This window comes from Notechis scutatus, chromosome 2, assembly GCF_049901735.1.
Source record: "Notechis scutatus isolate UNSWTSFEM ecotype Mainland chromosome 2, rNotScu1.2, whole genome shotgun sequence".
Lineage (NCBI taxonomy): Eukaryota > Metazoa > Chordata > Lepidosauria > Squamata > Elapidae > Notechis > Notechis scutatus.
In genome coordinates, this window is record NC_142010.1 from 174371335 (window position 1) to 174388233 (window position 16899).

The 16899-nt window shown below is 38.0% G+C and overlaps 1 protein-coding gene across 2 annotated transcripts in view; it reads right to left on the reverse strand.

Moving 5' to 3' along the window:
• DGKQ (diacylglycerol kinase theta) overlaps positions 1-16899 on the reverse strand; it is a 93679-nt gene that overhangs the window by 20526 nt on the left and 56254 nt on the right. For both annotated transcript variants that reach the window (XR_015747972.1, XM_026672848.2), the window contains exons 9-15: positions 16205-16428; positions 9867-9957; positions 7107-7161; positions 6842-6903; positions 5479-5629; positions 4481-4519; positions 3963-4078 (exon numbers count right to left, since the gene is read on the reverse strand). Coding sequence is in view for 1 of the 2 variants with exons in the window: in XM_026672848.2 (XP_026528633.2) it covers positions 3963-4078; positions 4481-4519; positions 5479-5629; positions 6842-6903; positions 7107-7161; positions 9867-9957; positions 16205-16428 (738 nt within the window). In the remaining variant the exon portion in view is untranslated. The remainder of the gene's footprint in view (positions 1-3962; positions 4079-4480; positions 4520-5478; positions 5630-6841; positions 6904-7106; positions 7162-9866; positions 9958-16204; positions 16429-16899) is intronic.

Below are 16899 nucleotides of genomic sequence, written 5' to 3' on the forward strand. Positions count from 1 at the left end.
TCATTTTTCATAAATGAAAATGGACTAGAAAGATTAACTCTCTTATTTTTATTGTGGGATACTTGGTGAGGCTACCCTTTCATCTACTTTATTCCATGCTTTATACTAGAAAACTCTGGTCGATTTCAAACAATTATGTGTAAATCTATATAAATCTGGCTTCACAAGGAAAACAACCTACATCGTTCCCTTCTCTCCTGGCAAAGTTGTACGAAAATTGAAAGTTTCTGCTTCTAGTTTAGATTAGCCACAAGTTTACACATAGTTTGTGATTAAATGTAATTATGGCTACTTTACAGAAAACAGCTTCACAATCCACAGACCTGACTTGTTTCTACTGCCATCAAACCAGGGATTTCCAAGCACTCATTAATCTAAAGTGGAACCAAATATTTCTGAACTTTTTGCAACTGATCTGAGAACAAAGGGAATTGTTTATGTAACTTTTAAATTATTAATCAGGTTGGATCTGAACCAGTTCATATGAATGTTCATCTTGCTTTTTCTACACCTACACACACACACCCCAAATGCAGTGAAAGAAATTCCCTTCTCTAAATTCTGTACCTCTCTTTTCCTTTGACTCAAATTCCTAAGAAAAATTAATCATTAAGAGGAGCAACATGTAGAAATAAGTAATAAAAAGACTTAAGGGACTCCTTTGCAATGTATGACTGCATTTTTTCCCAACTTCTTTCTGCCTGAAAAAAAATCAGAGTGCTGCCTTAGAAAAAGCATCATGCACCAAGTGTTCACTTGAGCAGAAATAAACCTCCGCCTGCCTATTTTAATTTGGGCGTAAAAGCAAAGTCTTTGAAATCTGACTAATATGTACAGGAAGCCTTGTAAAGCAAGGCTTAACTAATTGTTTGCATGATCCTACTGGACAATTTCAAGTAATTTTTCAAAGTGTTTACTATAAGTCATTGATCTCTGCAACTGCACCTATTGTTTAATAGGCAAATCTTAAAAGTTCTTATCTAGAATTCAAATCTCTTGCAAATCATAAGAAACAAAGGATTCACTTAGGGTCAGTAAACAAGGAATAGCAGTAACTATAGCAGGTTACGGGTTATTGTCCCCTGATGTAATCTCACAAATGATCCCTGTATCAGTATGTAACCACAACACAAATCACAGAACGGCTAGGGAGAAATTCAGCCAGATAAGAATACACATGATTGGTCTAACTTATAAAAGAAACATCAAAGGATTCCTAAATGCCATAAGACGCACATCCTAGGAAATAAGATTTCATGCTGCTCCCACCATTCATTTTTACATTTTCAAGAGATTTCAGCCTGCCAGATCTATTGCCAATTCAATACTGACTATATTCAACAATATACAGAGTTATTTACAAACGTAAATGAACTCACTGTTATACTCTCCAGAAACAGCTAGCGTTCTTATTTAAAGCACACTGAAACTGTCCTTCAAGCTTTTAAATTGGCAAAGCTGTTCTTCTTTTATAGAACCAAAATAGCTTATTATTTTAAATGTCCAAAACAAACACAACTGTTCTTTGTTTATAACAACACATTTCCTAATTGACAGTAAATTCTTCTGTGTCACTGTTTGTTAATTCTTCACATTTTCCGTGTGATCAGAGTGGAAAATCAAAATAGTGCTGAATTTAATTTAACAAGTTAAATTGCTATAAAAATGAAATCACTTTCATTTCACTAAGAAAACTTTGTTCTGATTATTAGAATAGATTTGTATCACCTCTATGCCAGAGAGCACATATTTAATTAATACAATGTATACTGGGCAAATGTTTGAACATTCATTATTGAAAGAATATCAATCCAGTTGGACTTTAAGGAACAACTCAATTATATAAAATATTCAGTCAGCAACGTGCAATGGATTATTTCCTTTATATTAATAAATTAAGATGTTTTTATTCTAGCTATTTAACTAACTTATTCTAAGTATTTAATTTAATGTAACTAACATGTGAAGCAGGGGTGGGATTCAAATTTTTTAACCGGTTCTGTGGCCGTGACTTAGTTGGTGGGCATGGCTTGGTCGTCATGTGACTGGGTGGACGTGGCTTGGTGGTCATGTTATTGGCTGGGCATGGCCAACTCAATATCACTCACATCGAGGCACGCATCTCCTCGCCTGGCCTCTCATGACTGTGGGGATGCTGCAACAGTCATAAGTGTGAAAAATGATCATAAGTCACTTTTTTCAGTGCCATTGTAACTTTGAATGGCCACTCCACACAAGCAAAGTACCAGCAAAGGAGGAGAAAAAAACTCCAGAATCTTTCCTTCCTGCCTTCCTTACAGGATTAGGCCAGTAATTTCTTCTAATAACCGGTTCTCTGAACTGCTTAGAATGTTAACAACCGGTTCTAGCGAATAGGTGCGAACTGGTAGAATCCCACCCCTGATGTGAAGTGTTATTGCCACTTTATAATGTCTTGGTAAGACCACACTTGGAATATTGCATTCAGTTTTGGTTGCCACGATATAAAAAAAATCATGAGACTCTGGAAAGAATGCAAAGAAGCGCAACAAAGATTAGGGGGCTGGAGGCTAAAACATACAAAAAACGGTTGCAGGAATTGGGTATGTCTAATCTAGTAAAAAGAAAGATAGGATGACATGATAGCAGTGTTCCAATATTTGAGGGGCTCCCACAAAGAAGAGGTGGTCAACCTATTCTCCAAAGTAATTGAAGGCAAGACAATAAGCAATGGATGTAAACTAATCAAATTGAGAACCAATGTAGAATTAAGGAGAAATGTCCTAACAGTGAGAACAATTAACAAGTGGAATGCTTGCCTTCAAAAGTTGTGGGTACTCCATCATTAGAAGTTGTTAAGAAGAGATTGGACAACTTTTGTCTGAGATGGTATGCTCAAGCAAGAGACCACCAAATTGGACTAGAGGACCTCAAGGACCCCAATTCTGTTATTCTCTTGTTTATTTTGCAATTACTGCAGTCTCCAATCACATTAAACATCTACAGAAAGCTAGTAGAAGAGATTATCCACCAGTTTGGGATAAAATATCATCACTATCTATCTCCATTCTCATTCAAATGAGGGATATGGTGGAAGTTGTAAGCCAGTACCTGGGGCTACCAGGATCGGGATAGGAAATAAAATAGACAAAATGGGATGATAGTTCATTAAGTAGTTTAATGGTTCTGGATTCATAACAACTCTCTCTCTGAACAGATGTTTACCTTATCTTGGGACCCCATCTGGACTCATGGTTCTTGATGGAGACCCTCCTGATCATTACTTCCACATGATCAGGAGGGTCTCCAGCAGTTCTTAGCAATAGCTGTACTCTTGCCTAGAGCTGAAGAACATACCTCACTTCTGGATTAATGCAATTCCTTTTATATATATGGCTATTATTGAAAAGGACACAGAAATTTCAATTAGTGCAAGCTGTGTCTCACACCATGTTATGGGCAATCTCATTGCTGCTACATAACTATCAGAGTTACAGTTATGGCTGTCCATATGTTTCCAAGTGCATTCAAGGTGTAGTCACTTGGGTATACATGAAATCTGAATTTGTCTAACTGTTATGTTCAAACAGAGAATGCCTGTTGAAGGTCCTTGTGTACTATGCAGTATAATTAGTAGGGTCATAGAAATGGACCTAGTCTATGGCAGCTCCCCACTTTTGAAACACGTTTCACCCCTGAAATACTGGTAGCCCACTCGTTATGGCTTTCCAAACGCTTGCAGAGACCTGCCTGAAGGCCTTCAGAGATTCACTCCTATTGGTGCCACAGTATATTATAAAGAAATTCTATAGCTTTCACATAAAATGTAATAATGCATTTAGAGAGCCACCAGATCGAAGCAATATATAGCATGTGTCTTACAAATAAAACAAAATAAAAATAAACATCGGAGAAAATATGCTAAATAAACATGAACTGTGTAATTAGATCATATGTTACTACAGACAGCCAATGGATCTTACCAGAATTTCAGGGAGAATAACTGCAGTTAATGCCTTGTCATTGATGAAAGTATCTTTAACTAACATATACAGTCTTTCAGCTTCGGAAAAACAAGTAATTTCTAGTACAACAGCACCTAAATAAATGAAGAATATATTTAACATGACATGCTTATATTTTATATGTATAATACTGCGAGTTCCCATATTTGTTCCAACGTAAGTATTAGTATGCCATTCACCTCACTCACTCAAATCTAAAACTTTATTGATTATTAGGGTCACTAGGGACTGGGTTTATTTCTAGAAAACATTTCTTTCTATGGTACGGTCTAGATTTTTTCTATTCCAGGAGATGACATATTAATACACATAATAGTATGATAAGGGAAGAGCTCTTGCTTCTACATGCAAAGAGCATTATGAGGAAGGGAAAGAGCTAGTGAAATAATTCTTATATGCACCATACATGAACTAGAGCAAAACAGAACATCCAATAATTCAGCTGCCAAATTTGAATGAAAATATGATATTCTTACCTTGAGATGAATATATGTGACTCATAGAAACTAAATTGGCTGAAATGATAATAAAAAAATCATTGTCTAAGCATCCCTTTAAAAAACTTTATTTTAAAAGACCAGTTTTGTTTATTTGAAGATGAGTAAAAATTTAAACACAAATTGTCCATGGGTTTTAAGCTAAGGCTTCAGGACAGTAAATAGGATCAACTGGTTCGTGATAAAATAAAGCAAATTCCAAACAGTACTGATGGGAATATGTTAGTTAAACAAATACAAATCACACATAAGCTAGCTATTAATTTAAGTTTCTATCAACAAGGATAGGATGGGTAACATTTCATAAACCATGGGCACAATTTTCATCTGTGCAACAGAGCTTTTGAGGACCCAACAGATAGATATATACGCAACCCACATTCATTCTCACAAATGTGATGGAGAAATGGAGGGTAGAATGATTGCATAACAAGTTGGGTAGGTGTTTAACAAAGAATCCATTATATTTTTACCCAGCGATATACCCAACTCATAAATTTCTACTTCTTCATTATCTGAAATAGCCAATTCTAACTTAGTTAATTTTAAAAAGAAACCTGTGTTCATACCTTCTCTTCTTAAGGGGATATATTACTTTAACACCAGTATTCCTTATTACTTTTTAAAATTCCCACCCCCCAAACTAAAAATGACTGATAAATGCAATGCATATCCATCTAATAAGTCTTTCATGTAAAATCTTATGTACAAAAATGGAAAGTGGCTGCTATTCAATCCAAGGAAAAAAATGAAAGGGTAGGACAATTTATGAATAGTAAAAATAAGTGTCAGGGGCATACAGATGATTGCCTCTGATTAAATAAGATTTTAATCATTTTCTACAAGTTACAGCATGTATAAAATATGAAAAGTAATTCCAAAAATTGATAGCATCTGAGAACATTTCCAAACATAAAAGCACTTTTCAATTTATGCAGATTAAAAAAAGACACAGGGGAAAGGGATATCTGACGTACTTTTGATGGCTAATTCATCTTTGAGGATTTTTGTATATTCTTCTGTAGTAAGATGGAGTGGCAGACCGCCAACAAACAGATGGACCCGCACAGTTGATATATTATTTTCTACAATGTAAAATCTTGTTTGGTTCATCTGACGTAACGATGTCTGTGTAAGAAAAAAATTACATTTCATCACCTTAAAGCACATTTCATACGGAGAGAAGGTCAAGACTACTATAACCATTCTACCATCGGTACCAAAACACAATTCCCAGACCATGAAGCCTGTCTACCATAAGGATCATTCTTCAGCGGAGACATTTCCTTTTATGTGGATTTCCTTGTTCATTTTCAGTCTGTCTGTCCTACATGTTAGCAACAGCTTGAAAACTGTAAATAGTTTAGAATGCCTTTAGTATGAACAGGCACTGAAATAAATTGAATTTAAAATTCTATGCCAACAATACACAGTGAAGAAGATAGTAAACTATTTTGCACAATTACTTATGATCACAATAACTATTGCCACAAAAGCCAGAAATGCAGTTTATAAGCAACACATAATCAGCACAATCAAAGACAAAGACCACTAGAAGCAAGAACTTTGTATTACTAATGAACTAGGACCCCTTCCTCAAATAAACCAGGATTTGGAGCTACTATACATTTTCTTATTCCAACTAGTGGCTTTTTAAAGGAGGGATAAACCCAGGCTTCCAGCACTGATGAAATACAGGTAGTCCTCAACTTACAACAGTTCATTTAAGTGACCGTTCGAAGTTACAATGGCACCAGAAAAAGTGACTTATGACCGTTTTTTGATTATATGATTGTTGCAGCATCCTCACGGTCACATAATCAAAATTCAGATGCTTGGCAACTGACTCATTATTTACAACGGCTGCAGTGTCCGTGTGGGTCACGTGATTCCCCCTTTGTGACCTTCTGACAAGCAAAACTCAATGGGGAAGCCAGATTCACTTAACAAGCAAGTTACTAACAAATGCAATGATTCATTTAACAAATGCAAAAATGAAAGGTTGCAAAATGGGGCAAACTCACTTAATGAACGTTTCATTTAGCAACATAAATTCTGGACCCAATTGTGGTCATAACTCAAGGACTACCTGTACTGAATTTTGTTCCTTCTGGTGTTTCTGCTTGGTTAAGAGATAGCACCTCAACAGAAAAGCCATGTTCCTAAGTTATAAAGGGGAAATATCAGCAATTGTGGAATCTTAAGTGTGAATCCAGCCAGTTTGCCTAAATATCTTTGTACCATGAGGGGTTTTTTTAATAGAAATATTCATAAGAGTTTGAACATTTAGTAAAGCACCGAAGGATATAGAAAAGTACTTTGTACAGTTTCCTTGTTTACCTTTCTGATGTCTTGTAACCTGCTGATAATTGATTCGTGGTCATCCAGCACCATTCGCTGAACTAAGGAGAATTTTTAAAAAAATCTTAATTGATTCTTTTTTAATTGAAAGCTATCATGCAATTAATTAAAACAGTCAAAATGGCAAGTACAGAAATTTCTTAGGAGTAAGGGAACTTGCAATTTAAAAAGAGAGAAACAATCAGACATTTAGGTTTTTTAAATTGAAGTTACGTTTACATAATTCAGTGGAACAGCATCTCACCTTGTCTGGAGCCCATCAGGATCTCCACCAATTTGAAGTTTTGGAAGCAATCTGACTGCCAAAAGACAGATATGTTAAAATGAATGCCCAGCAAACTATAGGATTTAAAACTGAGCAGTTTTCATCATTTAAAAAGAAAAGAAAATGTCTTATAAACAGAGGTAAGCTGCCGTCCCTTTAGTATCACAATCTTTTTACTACCTGAAAAGATGGGAAATTTTGCATTGCGGTTTGAAAAACAAGTTGTGAGCCTTTATTAAACATTGAAAAGGCAAAATTTCCTTGAACACCGCATAAATGCCAAAATATTAAATGTTAATTTACTTTTTAGCAGGGCTGTCAAACTATTGGCCCGTAGGCAGGATGCGTCACATGCTGGCCATGCCCACGCCTGGTTCAGCGAAGGGGGGGAAAGTCACGATAGGTCACATGACACCGCCATGACGACACGAGTTTGACACCCTTGCTCTATAGAATGAGTGGCACTCAGCCACCAATGATCTAAAGCAATGCATGTTTTGCACAAAATTCTTTAACAAGCCAGGTGTAGAACATCAATAACATTATCATCAGTGGCTAACTAATAATGGATTCTTAATTTTGGCAAGAATCAATGCAAAAAAAAAAAAACCCCTCCAAAAGCCACAAAAAAGAGAAGAGGATAAGGATTACTCTCATCCAGGCTTAGTCTTAAATATTAATTTAAACTATTTGGGGGCTTCAGAGCAGAACATGATTCAGTCTATTAAAGAAAAATGTGAAATTGCCTGTTTTCAGCAGGAAAACTCTCACAGACGCAGCATACACTGAAGAAAGGAATGTGAATTATACTTAGTATTTATAATAATACCAAAACCTGATTCTTGTGGATCTTATCCCGATTTCTCATGCCACATATCAAGTAGGGAAAAAAATCCAAATTCTTTTGGATCTCATGCAGAAGAAGACCCACTCCTTGTAATCTTCACTCCCTCTAACAAGATCATAAAAATTATAAATTTCAATCCGGTCAAGATTGAATATATAGACCTAAGCCCTTCCATCAGCTTTTTGGGGAGAGTGATCATCCTGACCTTCTGCTTCCCTTTCCCATCATTCTTCTATCAAGTAAGGTCAACATAGCAGCTAGTCAGGGAAAAAAATATTTCAATACCTAGTTCCTAGGACATTGCAGGATGTGGAGAAACAGAGGACATATAAGAAAACTCTAATGGACCAGCTATTTTCATATGCCTCTTGTTTGGAATCACAATAGGACTACAAATTGAGTAAGACCATTAAATTTAACTCATCAGACCCTAGGACAGTGGTTCCCAAACTTTTTCGGTCTACTGCCCCCTTGGTGCTACAAACTCATCCTCGGTGCCCCCCACCCAGGGGTGGGATTCAAATTTCTATGGATGTGGCCTAATTTGAGGGTATGGTTTGCTGGTCACATGACTGGGTGGGCGTGGCTTGCTGTTCATGTGACTGGATGGGCGTGGCCAGGTGACTGGCAAACCAAATACAAGTGGTCCTCACTTAATGACCGGTTGTCTAGCAAGTGTTCTAATTTATGACTGGCCTCCCCAGAGCTACTAGTTTTTGGAGTTTTGACAGCTTTAGATCAGGGGTCTAAATCCCACCCCTGCCTGTGTGTGTGTGAGAAAGGGAGAGAGAGAGGTTGGATCAGATCTCTCTCTCTCTCTCTCTCCCACCAATGCCAGAAAGCCACCGTCAGTCAAAATTCATATTAGTGGTCTCCGGGATTTAAAATTATGAGTTTGGTGGTCCATGAGGTCCAAAAGTTTGGCAACCCCGATCCAAAGGGATGAGCCTGAGAGAGGGAAAGAGAGAGAGAAAAGAAAGAGAGAGAGAGAGAAAGAAAATAAAGAGAAAAGGGAAAGAAACAAAAAGGGACAAAGAAAGAGGGGGGGATGGAAGGAAGGGACAGAAAGAAAAAAAAATAAAGAAGGAGGGAGGGGAGGGAGGGAGGGAGGGAGGAGAAAGATAATGAGATATCTATTCTATTCCAATCACCTCCTCCAGCAGGGTTAGAAGGGTATGTGTGTGTGTTCTCCCTGTAATTTACCAGTACATTTTGGTTTTGCCTTCTTCAGAATTGGCACTGTAATATATTGGGGAAAAGTAATTGTTAGGGTGGAAATCTGGTCCAATGGATCCTGTTTAAAGCCTCAACAAAATGTGAGAGCTTCCTGATAGTCTTGACCATGTTTTGTCCACAAAACCTTTAATAGAAGCCAGAGATGTTTCAATGTGCTGGCAAAGATGTTTCAATGTGGAAAAGGGCCTCAGTCTAAACTAGGCCTCATTCAATCTGAACGGTGCATTGAACACTGCTGCGACGGCACATAACGTGCCACCGCTTCTGCATTGGAGGCACCGACTCCGGAGCGGTGCTACAGTCAATGGGTGAACCTGCAAGACCGGCGCCTCGAATGCCCCCTGCCGCCTCTTAGCATCCCCAAGGGGGCCAGCAGAGGGGCGCTAAGAGGTGGCAGGGGGGTGGCACATCGAACACGGCCGTAGCGGCACATAACGTGCCACTGCTTCCGCATTGGAGGCGCTGGCTCTGAGTCAATGAGTGAACCTGCAGGGCCGGCGCCTCGAATGCCCCCCTTGCCTCTTAGTGCCCCCCTGCCAGCCCCCTTGCCTCTTAGCGCCCCCCTAAGGCATCCCACTGCCCCCCCAGGGGGCGGTACCACCCCCTTTGGGAACCACTGCCTTAGAAGAACCAACTGGTAGCTTTATACCACCTACCTGGTATCCAAGTAGTGGAAGAACTTCTTTAATCACCATTTCGGTGGTGCTTCCCTTATTTATGCGTATTGAGACACAGGCCACTCCAACCCTGAGGACATGGATATATATGAGATAAGAGAATCAAAGAAACAGAAACAATATTTTCTTATTCTCTAAAATAGTACTATTTGTCAAATTGTGAGATATTGATCCTGAAGCTTATAAAATAAGCTACTAAACCTTAACATATATACCACACATATACCATGTGAATGTATCATAGGAGAATGTATATATTAACTTATTTGATTATTTATTTATTTATGTTATTGTGGCACCCACTGAAGCTTCTGTCTTGATAAATAAACTAATCATGAAGAGTCTTCAAGATTCCTCTTGGTTTGCTCTTAAACTATAGTATTCTGCTCCCTATCATTTTCTTTGCAGCTGATTAAAATCTGGTTTTTAACTCCCAGACTTGCTACCATCATCTATAATTAGTGTCTGAGATTATATGATTATATAATTGTCCATCAAGCAAACACGATTCAGCAAGACAAACACAGAGGGAGACGGGCAGTCTACAAATGCAAAATATAAATAATTTTTTTATGTTGTATGTATGTATGTATGTATGTATGCTATTCAGCTTTGTTCGGGATATGTATTTTCCTTGTACTGTGTTGCTGTAGACAACAGATGACAATGAAGCCTGATGATGGCAGATTCGCAACGTCTACACTTTAGCACAACTAATGATTTAAACAACTGAAAGAATACAAACTTAGAATATATATATATATATATATATATATATATATATATATATATTGTTAGCAGTTTAGAACTTTGGCAGAATCTCATCTGCCATCATCAGGCTTCTGTACTGTGTTCGTCTGTAAGACGAACAGATGAACACAATACAGAAGCCTGATGATGGCAGATGAGATTCTGCAAACGGCTACAACTTTAAAGCACAACTACAATGATGTGGAAACACCACCAACAATATATCTGCACTAAAGGCCTCCATTAAAGCAACACAATGCTGCCAGCCAATCAAGATACAAAAGAGCCAAAAACAGACAGAAGATATTAGAGACACCAATCAAGCAGAACACAGCAAACCCAGACCAAAACACAGACCAAGACTTCCAACCAATCAGGATGAAGAAAACCATTCTGGCACAGCAATAGCGCCCCAAATTCAAATCTGAAACCACTGTAAAGAAGCTGATGATGGCAGATGAGATTCTGCTGAAACGTTGCTACAACTTTAAAAGAACAACTACAATGACGTGGGAAAATACCCGAACCAAGCCGAACACCATACATGTAAGTACCCGAAAACTTAAGAAAACAAATATATATATATATATATATATATATATATATATATATATAAATATAAATATAAATATAAATATAAATATAAATATATCATAAAAATAAAAACCAACAAAACAAAAAAATGAATAAAGATGACAATATAATAATAGCTATTAAGGACAAGATTTAGTTAGATCCTTTTTAAAAACAATCTTCAAATGCATATAATCACTGCCTGATTTTAAAACTAAAAGTTACAGTTTCAGTGGTTAAAGCTAGTAAATAAACAAATACAGCAAGGCAAGCTATCACACCATGTATTTCATTTAGAAAAAAAGAAGCTGTTATGTATCTCTACAGATATTGCTGGAACAATAGTGCACACAGAGAGCTAGCATTTCTCTTGCTAATCTGAAAAACTTGCTAAGGAATTAAGAAGTTTAAAGATTAGAAAATAATGCAAAGGTATAATATATTGTTTTGATTTTAATAATTGCTGCTGCTTTCACTGTCATCCAGCTAAGGCATGAATACACATAGCTTTCTTCCTTTTCTTGTTCTACTGATAGTCTCCTTTCGAACATGCAAAATTAAGTGGGGTTTTTTTTCCACACAAGCATAAACAAGTATTGGCTAAATTTAAAAATGTTGGGAATGACAATTGCTCCTTAAAAACGATGTAATTTTATAGAAAGCCAAGGGATCTTGGGAGAATTATATAAATGGTAAAAATGTGCAAAGGTTGTTATTTTATCTCAGATTTTCTAAGTAAATCATTAAAGAAGAAATATCAGGTGAAAAAGGCCGTGTCATATTTATTATCAGACTGAATAATCAAAGTCTAAGGTCTTGAATTTATAGCACTCCAATTACACATTGTCCAAAACAAATATTTGTTTTCAATACCTGCCTCCTAAATCAAGCATACAACAGTTGGAAGTGATCTGAATCTCTTTTTAAATCAGAACAGTCCACCCCCTCAAATTATATCCTGAGATTCATAATATTTTGCAAGGTTACATGTTACAGTTCCATTGCCGGATATTTGGCATTCTATTAATAACGGCCAACAGGAATTGGGCTTCCCTTCTCTTCTAGACACAGAAATTCTCTTCAGCTAGATTGTTTTCTGATGTCTTTTTACTTTGAAATCTGAAGTTAAAGCATGTGATATAGATACCACACCAATTTCTGATAATAGACTGATCTAACTTAGTGCATTATTTGAATAAACAAAATTAAATGTCCCTATTAAGTGGCTCCGTTTTGCTACTAAATAAATGTTTTGTTCAAGAGATTTAAATCCTTAAAGGAGACAAATACTAACTTTGTATGCTTCCCATCCATCTGCAAACTTCACGCTTCCAAAACAGAATTTTGTTAACAGTGAATTGGGCAATAATACTGTGTGAGAAGTCTCAGACATTGCCGACTTCACTGAAACTAATTAAAAGCATTATATCTATCTGAGATACAAACAGAAAAGAATAAACAAATACCAAACTCACTGCAGGTAGTTGTCAACTTACAACCATTAGTTTAGTGACCTACAAAATAACAACTGTGGCTGATGACTGTTTTTCGCACTTATGACAACTGCAGCACCCCCATGGTCATGTGATCAAAATTTGAACCCTTGGCAACTGGCATGTATTTATGACAGTTGCAGTGTCCCAGGATCATGGGATCACCTCCTATGATCTTCCCACAAGCAAACTGTCATGCCCCTGTTGAAGACTGACTGTGAGGGAGAAGAGGAACAGCTGACAGGGAGTGGAAGTGTGGCTCCGGAGGTTGTGGAGGAGGCTAGGGAAGGGCAGAGGCTGGCTGGGCAGTCAAAGAAAGACCCAGGCCCATCCCCTCTCCATCCTAGGGCAAGCGGGGAGGAGAGGATAAGGGAGAGAACTGAATGGCGTAGTCCAGGGGTGTCCAACCTTTCACCTTCCCTGGGCCACATTAGAAGATGAAAATTTGGTTTGGGCCGCACATAATTAAATCAAAATCAAATCAATCAAATCAAATCAAATCAATCAAATCATTAAATTAAATTAAATTAAATTAAATTAAATTAATAAAATAATAAAATAAAATTATTATTATTATTTATTAAAAATTATTTATTTTTATTTTATAATTTTCCGGCCAAATTTTGTGGGGTGGGGGAGAGGGGAAGAAAGCTCGCCCGCCTCGCGCCTACCTCTCCTCCTGCAAATGCAGCAGCGGTGGCGGTGGCGGGGCAGAAGCAGTGGCGGGGGCAGAAGCAGCAGCGGCGGCAGCGGCGGCGGGGCAGAAGCAGCAGCGGTGGCGGCGGCAACAGCAGGAGGTGGCGGGGCGGGACTTTTGGGCTGCGGCTGCCCGCCTTTTCTGTTGCTCGCCTCGCCCCACCTCGCGCCTGCCTCTCCTCCTCGCTGGATCTTTCATGAAGGTTGGGGTGGGCGTTGGGCCGCATTACGAGGCGACCTGGGCCGCATGCAGCCCATGGGCCGCGGGTTGGACAAGCCTGGCGTAGTCTATAGTGGAGGAAAGGGCCTTGATCCTCTTCATGGGCTGCAGCTGTGAGAACTGGTTAAAAGGACGGACATGCAAATGGGCCAGTGCTGGAAACAAAGGATGGAAATATCTCTAGTCTGTTGTTCCTCTCTGAGTTTGGCGTCCTTCCCAGTGTGCGTTACGATATCTGTGGACGTCTTCAAGCCCTTATCTTGCCTGATTCCCTTAATTGCTTCAGTGTGGTTTGTGTTGTTTTTACTCTTTATAATTTATAGGCATTTTTAGTTTAAATGGCATTTCCTCCTTTTCGTAACTGCGTGTGGGGGAGTTTTTTTTGTCTCCAGTCAAGGATATTTGGAGCTTTGAAGCAAAGTAAAGGAATAAAAGGGGCTTCACCTGTTTTTGTGACTGTCTTTATTTTGTATCCCACCCTGGGTCATCACACAAACTCTATGGGGAAGCCAGATTCACCTAACCATCACATTACTAACTTAACAACTGCAGTGATTCGATTAACAGCTCTGGCAAGAAAGGTTGTAAAATGGGGCAAAACTCACGTAGCAGTCATCATGTTTAGCAATGGAAATTTTGGCCTCAATTGTAGTTGCAAGTTGAGGACCACCTGTAATCAACTTTTAAAAATTTTATTCTAAATTACGTAGAGCCAAAGTAAAACAAATTGCCTACAGAAAATAAGATCACATTTACGAATTATCATCCCATACATCATATTACCTGGACATCCTATTTAGGTAACTCCATACAGGATTCCTTCAAGTAATGTGATTATGTAATTATGTAATGTAAATTAATTTCCAAGTAGCTTAAAATGAGGACAGTATGATAATACAGGCTTTATAGAGACTGGACAGCTCAGAGACAATCTAATCAGTAATCACCATCTTGCTGCTGGAGACACAACTGAGGAGCTGGAATACTCATTCTTATGTCTTGGACTCTGCCCAAAATATGAACTTTGCCATATTTTGAGAATGAAATCAACAGGATATGAATGATACGATTCTGCATCAATGGCTAGGTGTTAAAATGTCAGCCCTTTGAAGTAGCCTGGGTCAGGGAACAGACTCTTCAGTATGAGTAGAACTATACTTTACTGAGATAGACTATTGTGATTATGTAATTCTTGTCAGCCTGAGAGTAAGCTGTTTGCGTTTCTACACATGGAAATTGTGCCAATACAATCAGGAGACTGTGAGTTCAAGTCCCACCTTAGCTATTAAAGCCAGCTGGGTGACTTTGCACCAATCTCTCTCTATCCCTCTCTCCCTCTCCCTCTCTCCCTCCATCTCCCTCCCAACCTCCCTGCCTCCCTCCCTTTTTCTCTACCCAACCCACTGACAGGGTTGCTGTTGTGTGACAGTAGGAGCATGTGTTGTACATATTCACCACCTTGAGTTATTTGTAAAAATAAAGGCAAGATACAAATAAATAAATAATTTTTTAAAAACCAAATAAATATTGTTTTTCTAAAAATTCAGGGCCATTTAGCTTTATCACCAAATTCTGATGATTCAGTATGGAGAGATTGATTCCAAGGATTGGGCAAAGGCTTTTTATTGGACATTACAAAAAATTGAGTCAACAATATAATGGTTGGAGCCTCATTGAATGTGACTCGGGAAGGAGGTGGAGGAAGGGGAACCAACTCTTTTTTCAATCCCACCAAAGTGGATCTACAAATTAATCCCAATGTTGCTATTATTTTTAGTGTAAACAATACAAAAGAAAAAGACAAGTGCTTTCCATATTCTAAATGATGTTAAAATAATGCAATGTAGTGACTACCTGGATGTACTTAACTAACTCTTAAGTTGTTTGTTTATGTATAAGGTTGACACTGTAGAATGAATAACCTCAGTATTTTGAAATCATGTCATAGTAGTAGCTAGCAACTCCTATCTGACTTTATTAATACTTGAACAGGAAGCCAACAAGAAATATTATCAAACAAGACACATGGATATGTTCACACAGTCCCTAGGTACAGAGCTGCAAGCAAGGAAGACTTCAACCTTCTTGTATCCTTCATACAAAAGGGATCTATGAATTGAGGGAGGTACTCTTGCATTCCCCGGTAAATATAGAAGCAGCTGCTAAAAGAAGAGACTTATACAGGAGCTACAGTAGATATGACTACAGTAATTTGTTGCTGCAAGGCATGGATGCCTTTGAAGATTAGCCTGAAGATTAGCAGCTGCTTTGGAAGAGCTATTTGCTTGAAGAATTTAATCCATGTTATGTCTAGACAGGTCTCCTTTCTCTCTCGCTTTTTCTCTCTTTCCCTTCCCTTCCAGTTCTTTCTTCCCCGTGCCTCATTCCCCCATGCCTCATTCTCTTCCTTCTTTACCCAGATATTCCTTCAAAAACTGGTTTCAGGTACATTTAGATTGACCTGACCATGCTACGTAGTCTGCTGATTTTTTTCCCTGTTATATTTTGGGTGGATCATCTCTTTTGAGTAAATAAATATACAACAAGAGTGGAATTGGAATTTGCTGGAGAAAAAGATGACTCACTTCAGCCAGCCGGGATAAATCTTTATGACTTCATTCTCCTTAGGTTTAGCTCTGATAACCCACGCCTCAGGAACTGCTTCTCGGAAGACAGACCCCGGCTGCGTCTCTTCAATTGTATCATTCCTATTAATGATGTCGTCACAAAACAAGGCCTGCTGAGTGAATGTCTGAAGTTCGTAATCTTGTTGATCATCACTGATGTAGTATGCCCTCAGTGCAGCCTCCTACAACAGTAAATCCTTGTTTTTTAAAAAAATCAAAAAATACGCCTGAATGAAATGGTGATACAGCCCCCAACTTGTGTCAAATATACAGTTCCAATCAGCAGTTACATTTCCCCTGAGAAGTTTTGTGATAAGAATGGAAAAAAGAATGAAATTCTAATCTTTACTCAATATTGGCAAGCTCTATTGTAATGCATCATCATGTATCGCAATTACCAATGTACCCCTCATCCTAGATTGTTCTTGAATACGTTAAGTGGAATCAGATCGATTAGCTCCGGGATGGGAGATTATTCAGTCGTTCCAAGGACTCAGAATAGATTGAGAAATTGCAATGACGTTCCAGAAAGAGCAACAGCAATTTATTTTCTTAAATTTACTAAGAAATTAACTTGGACTTGTCCAGTCATCAAACTCAACTTTGCAGAAGCTTTACTTAATCTCCTTCATTGGTATAGTGACAATTAGTAG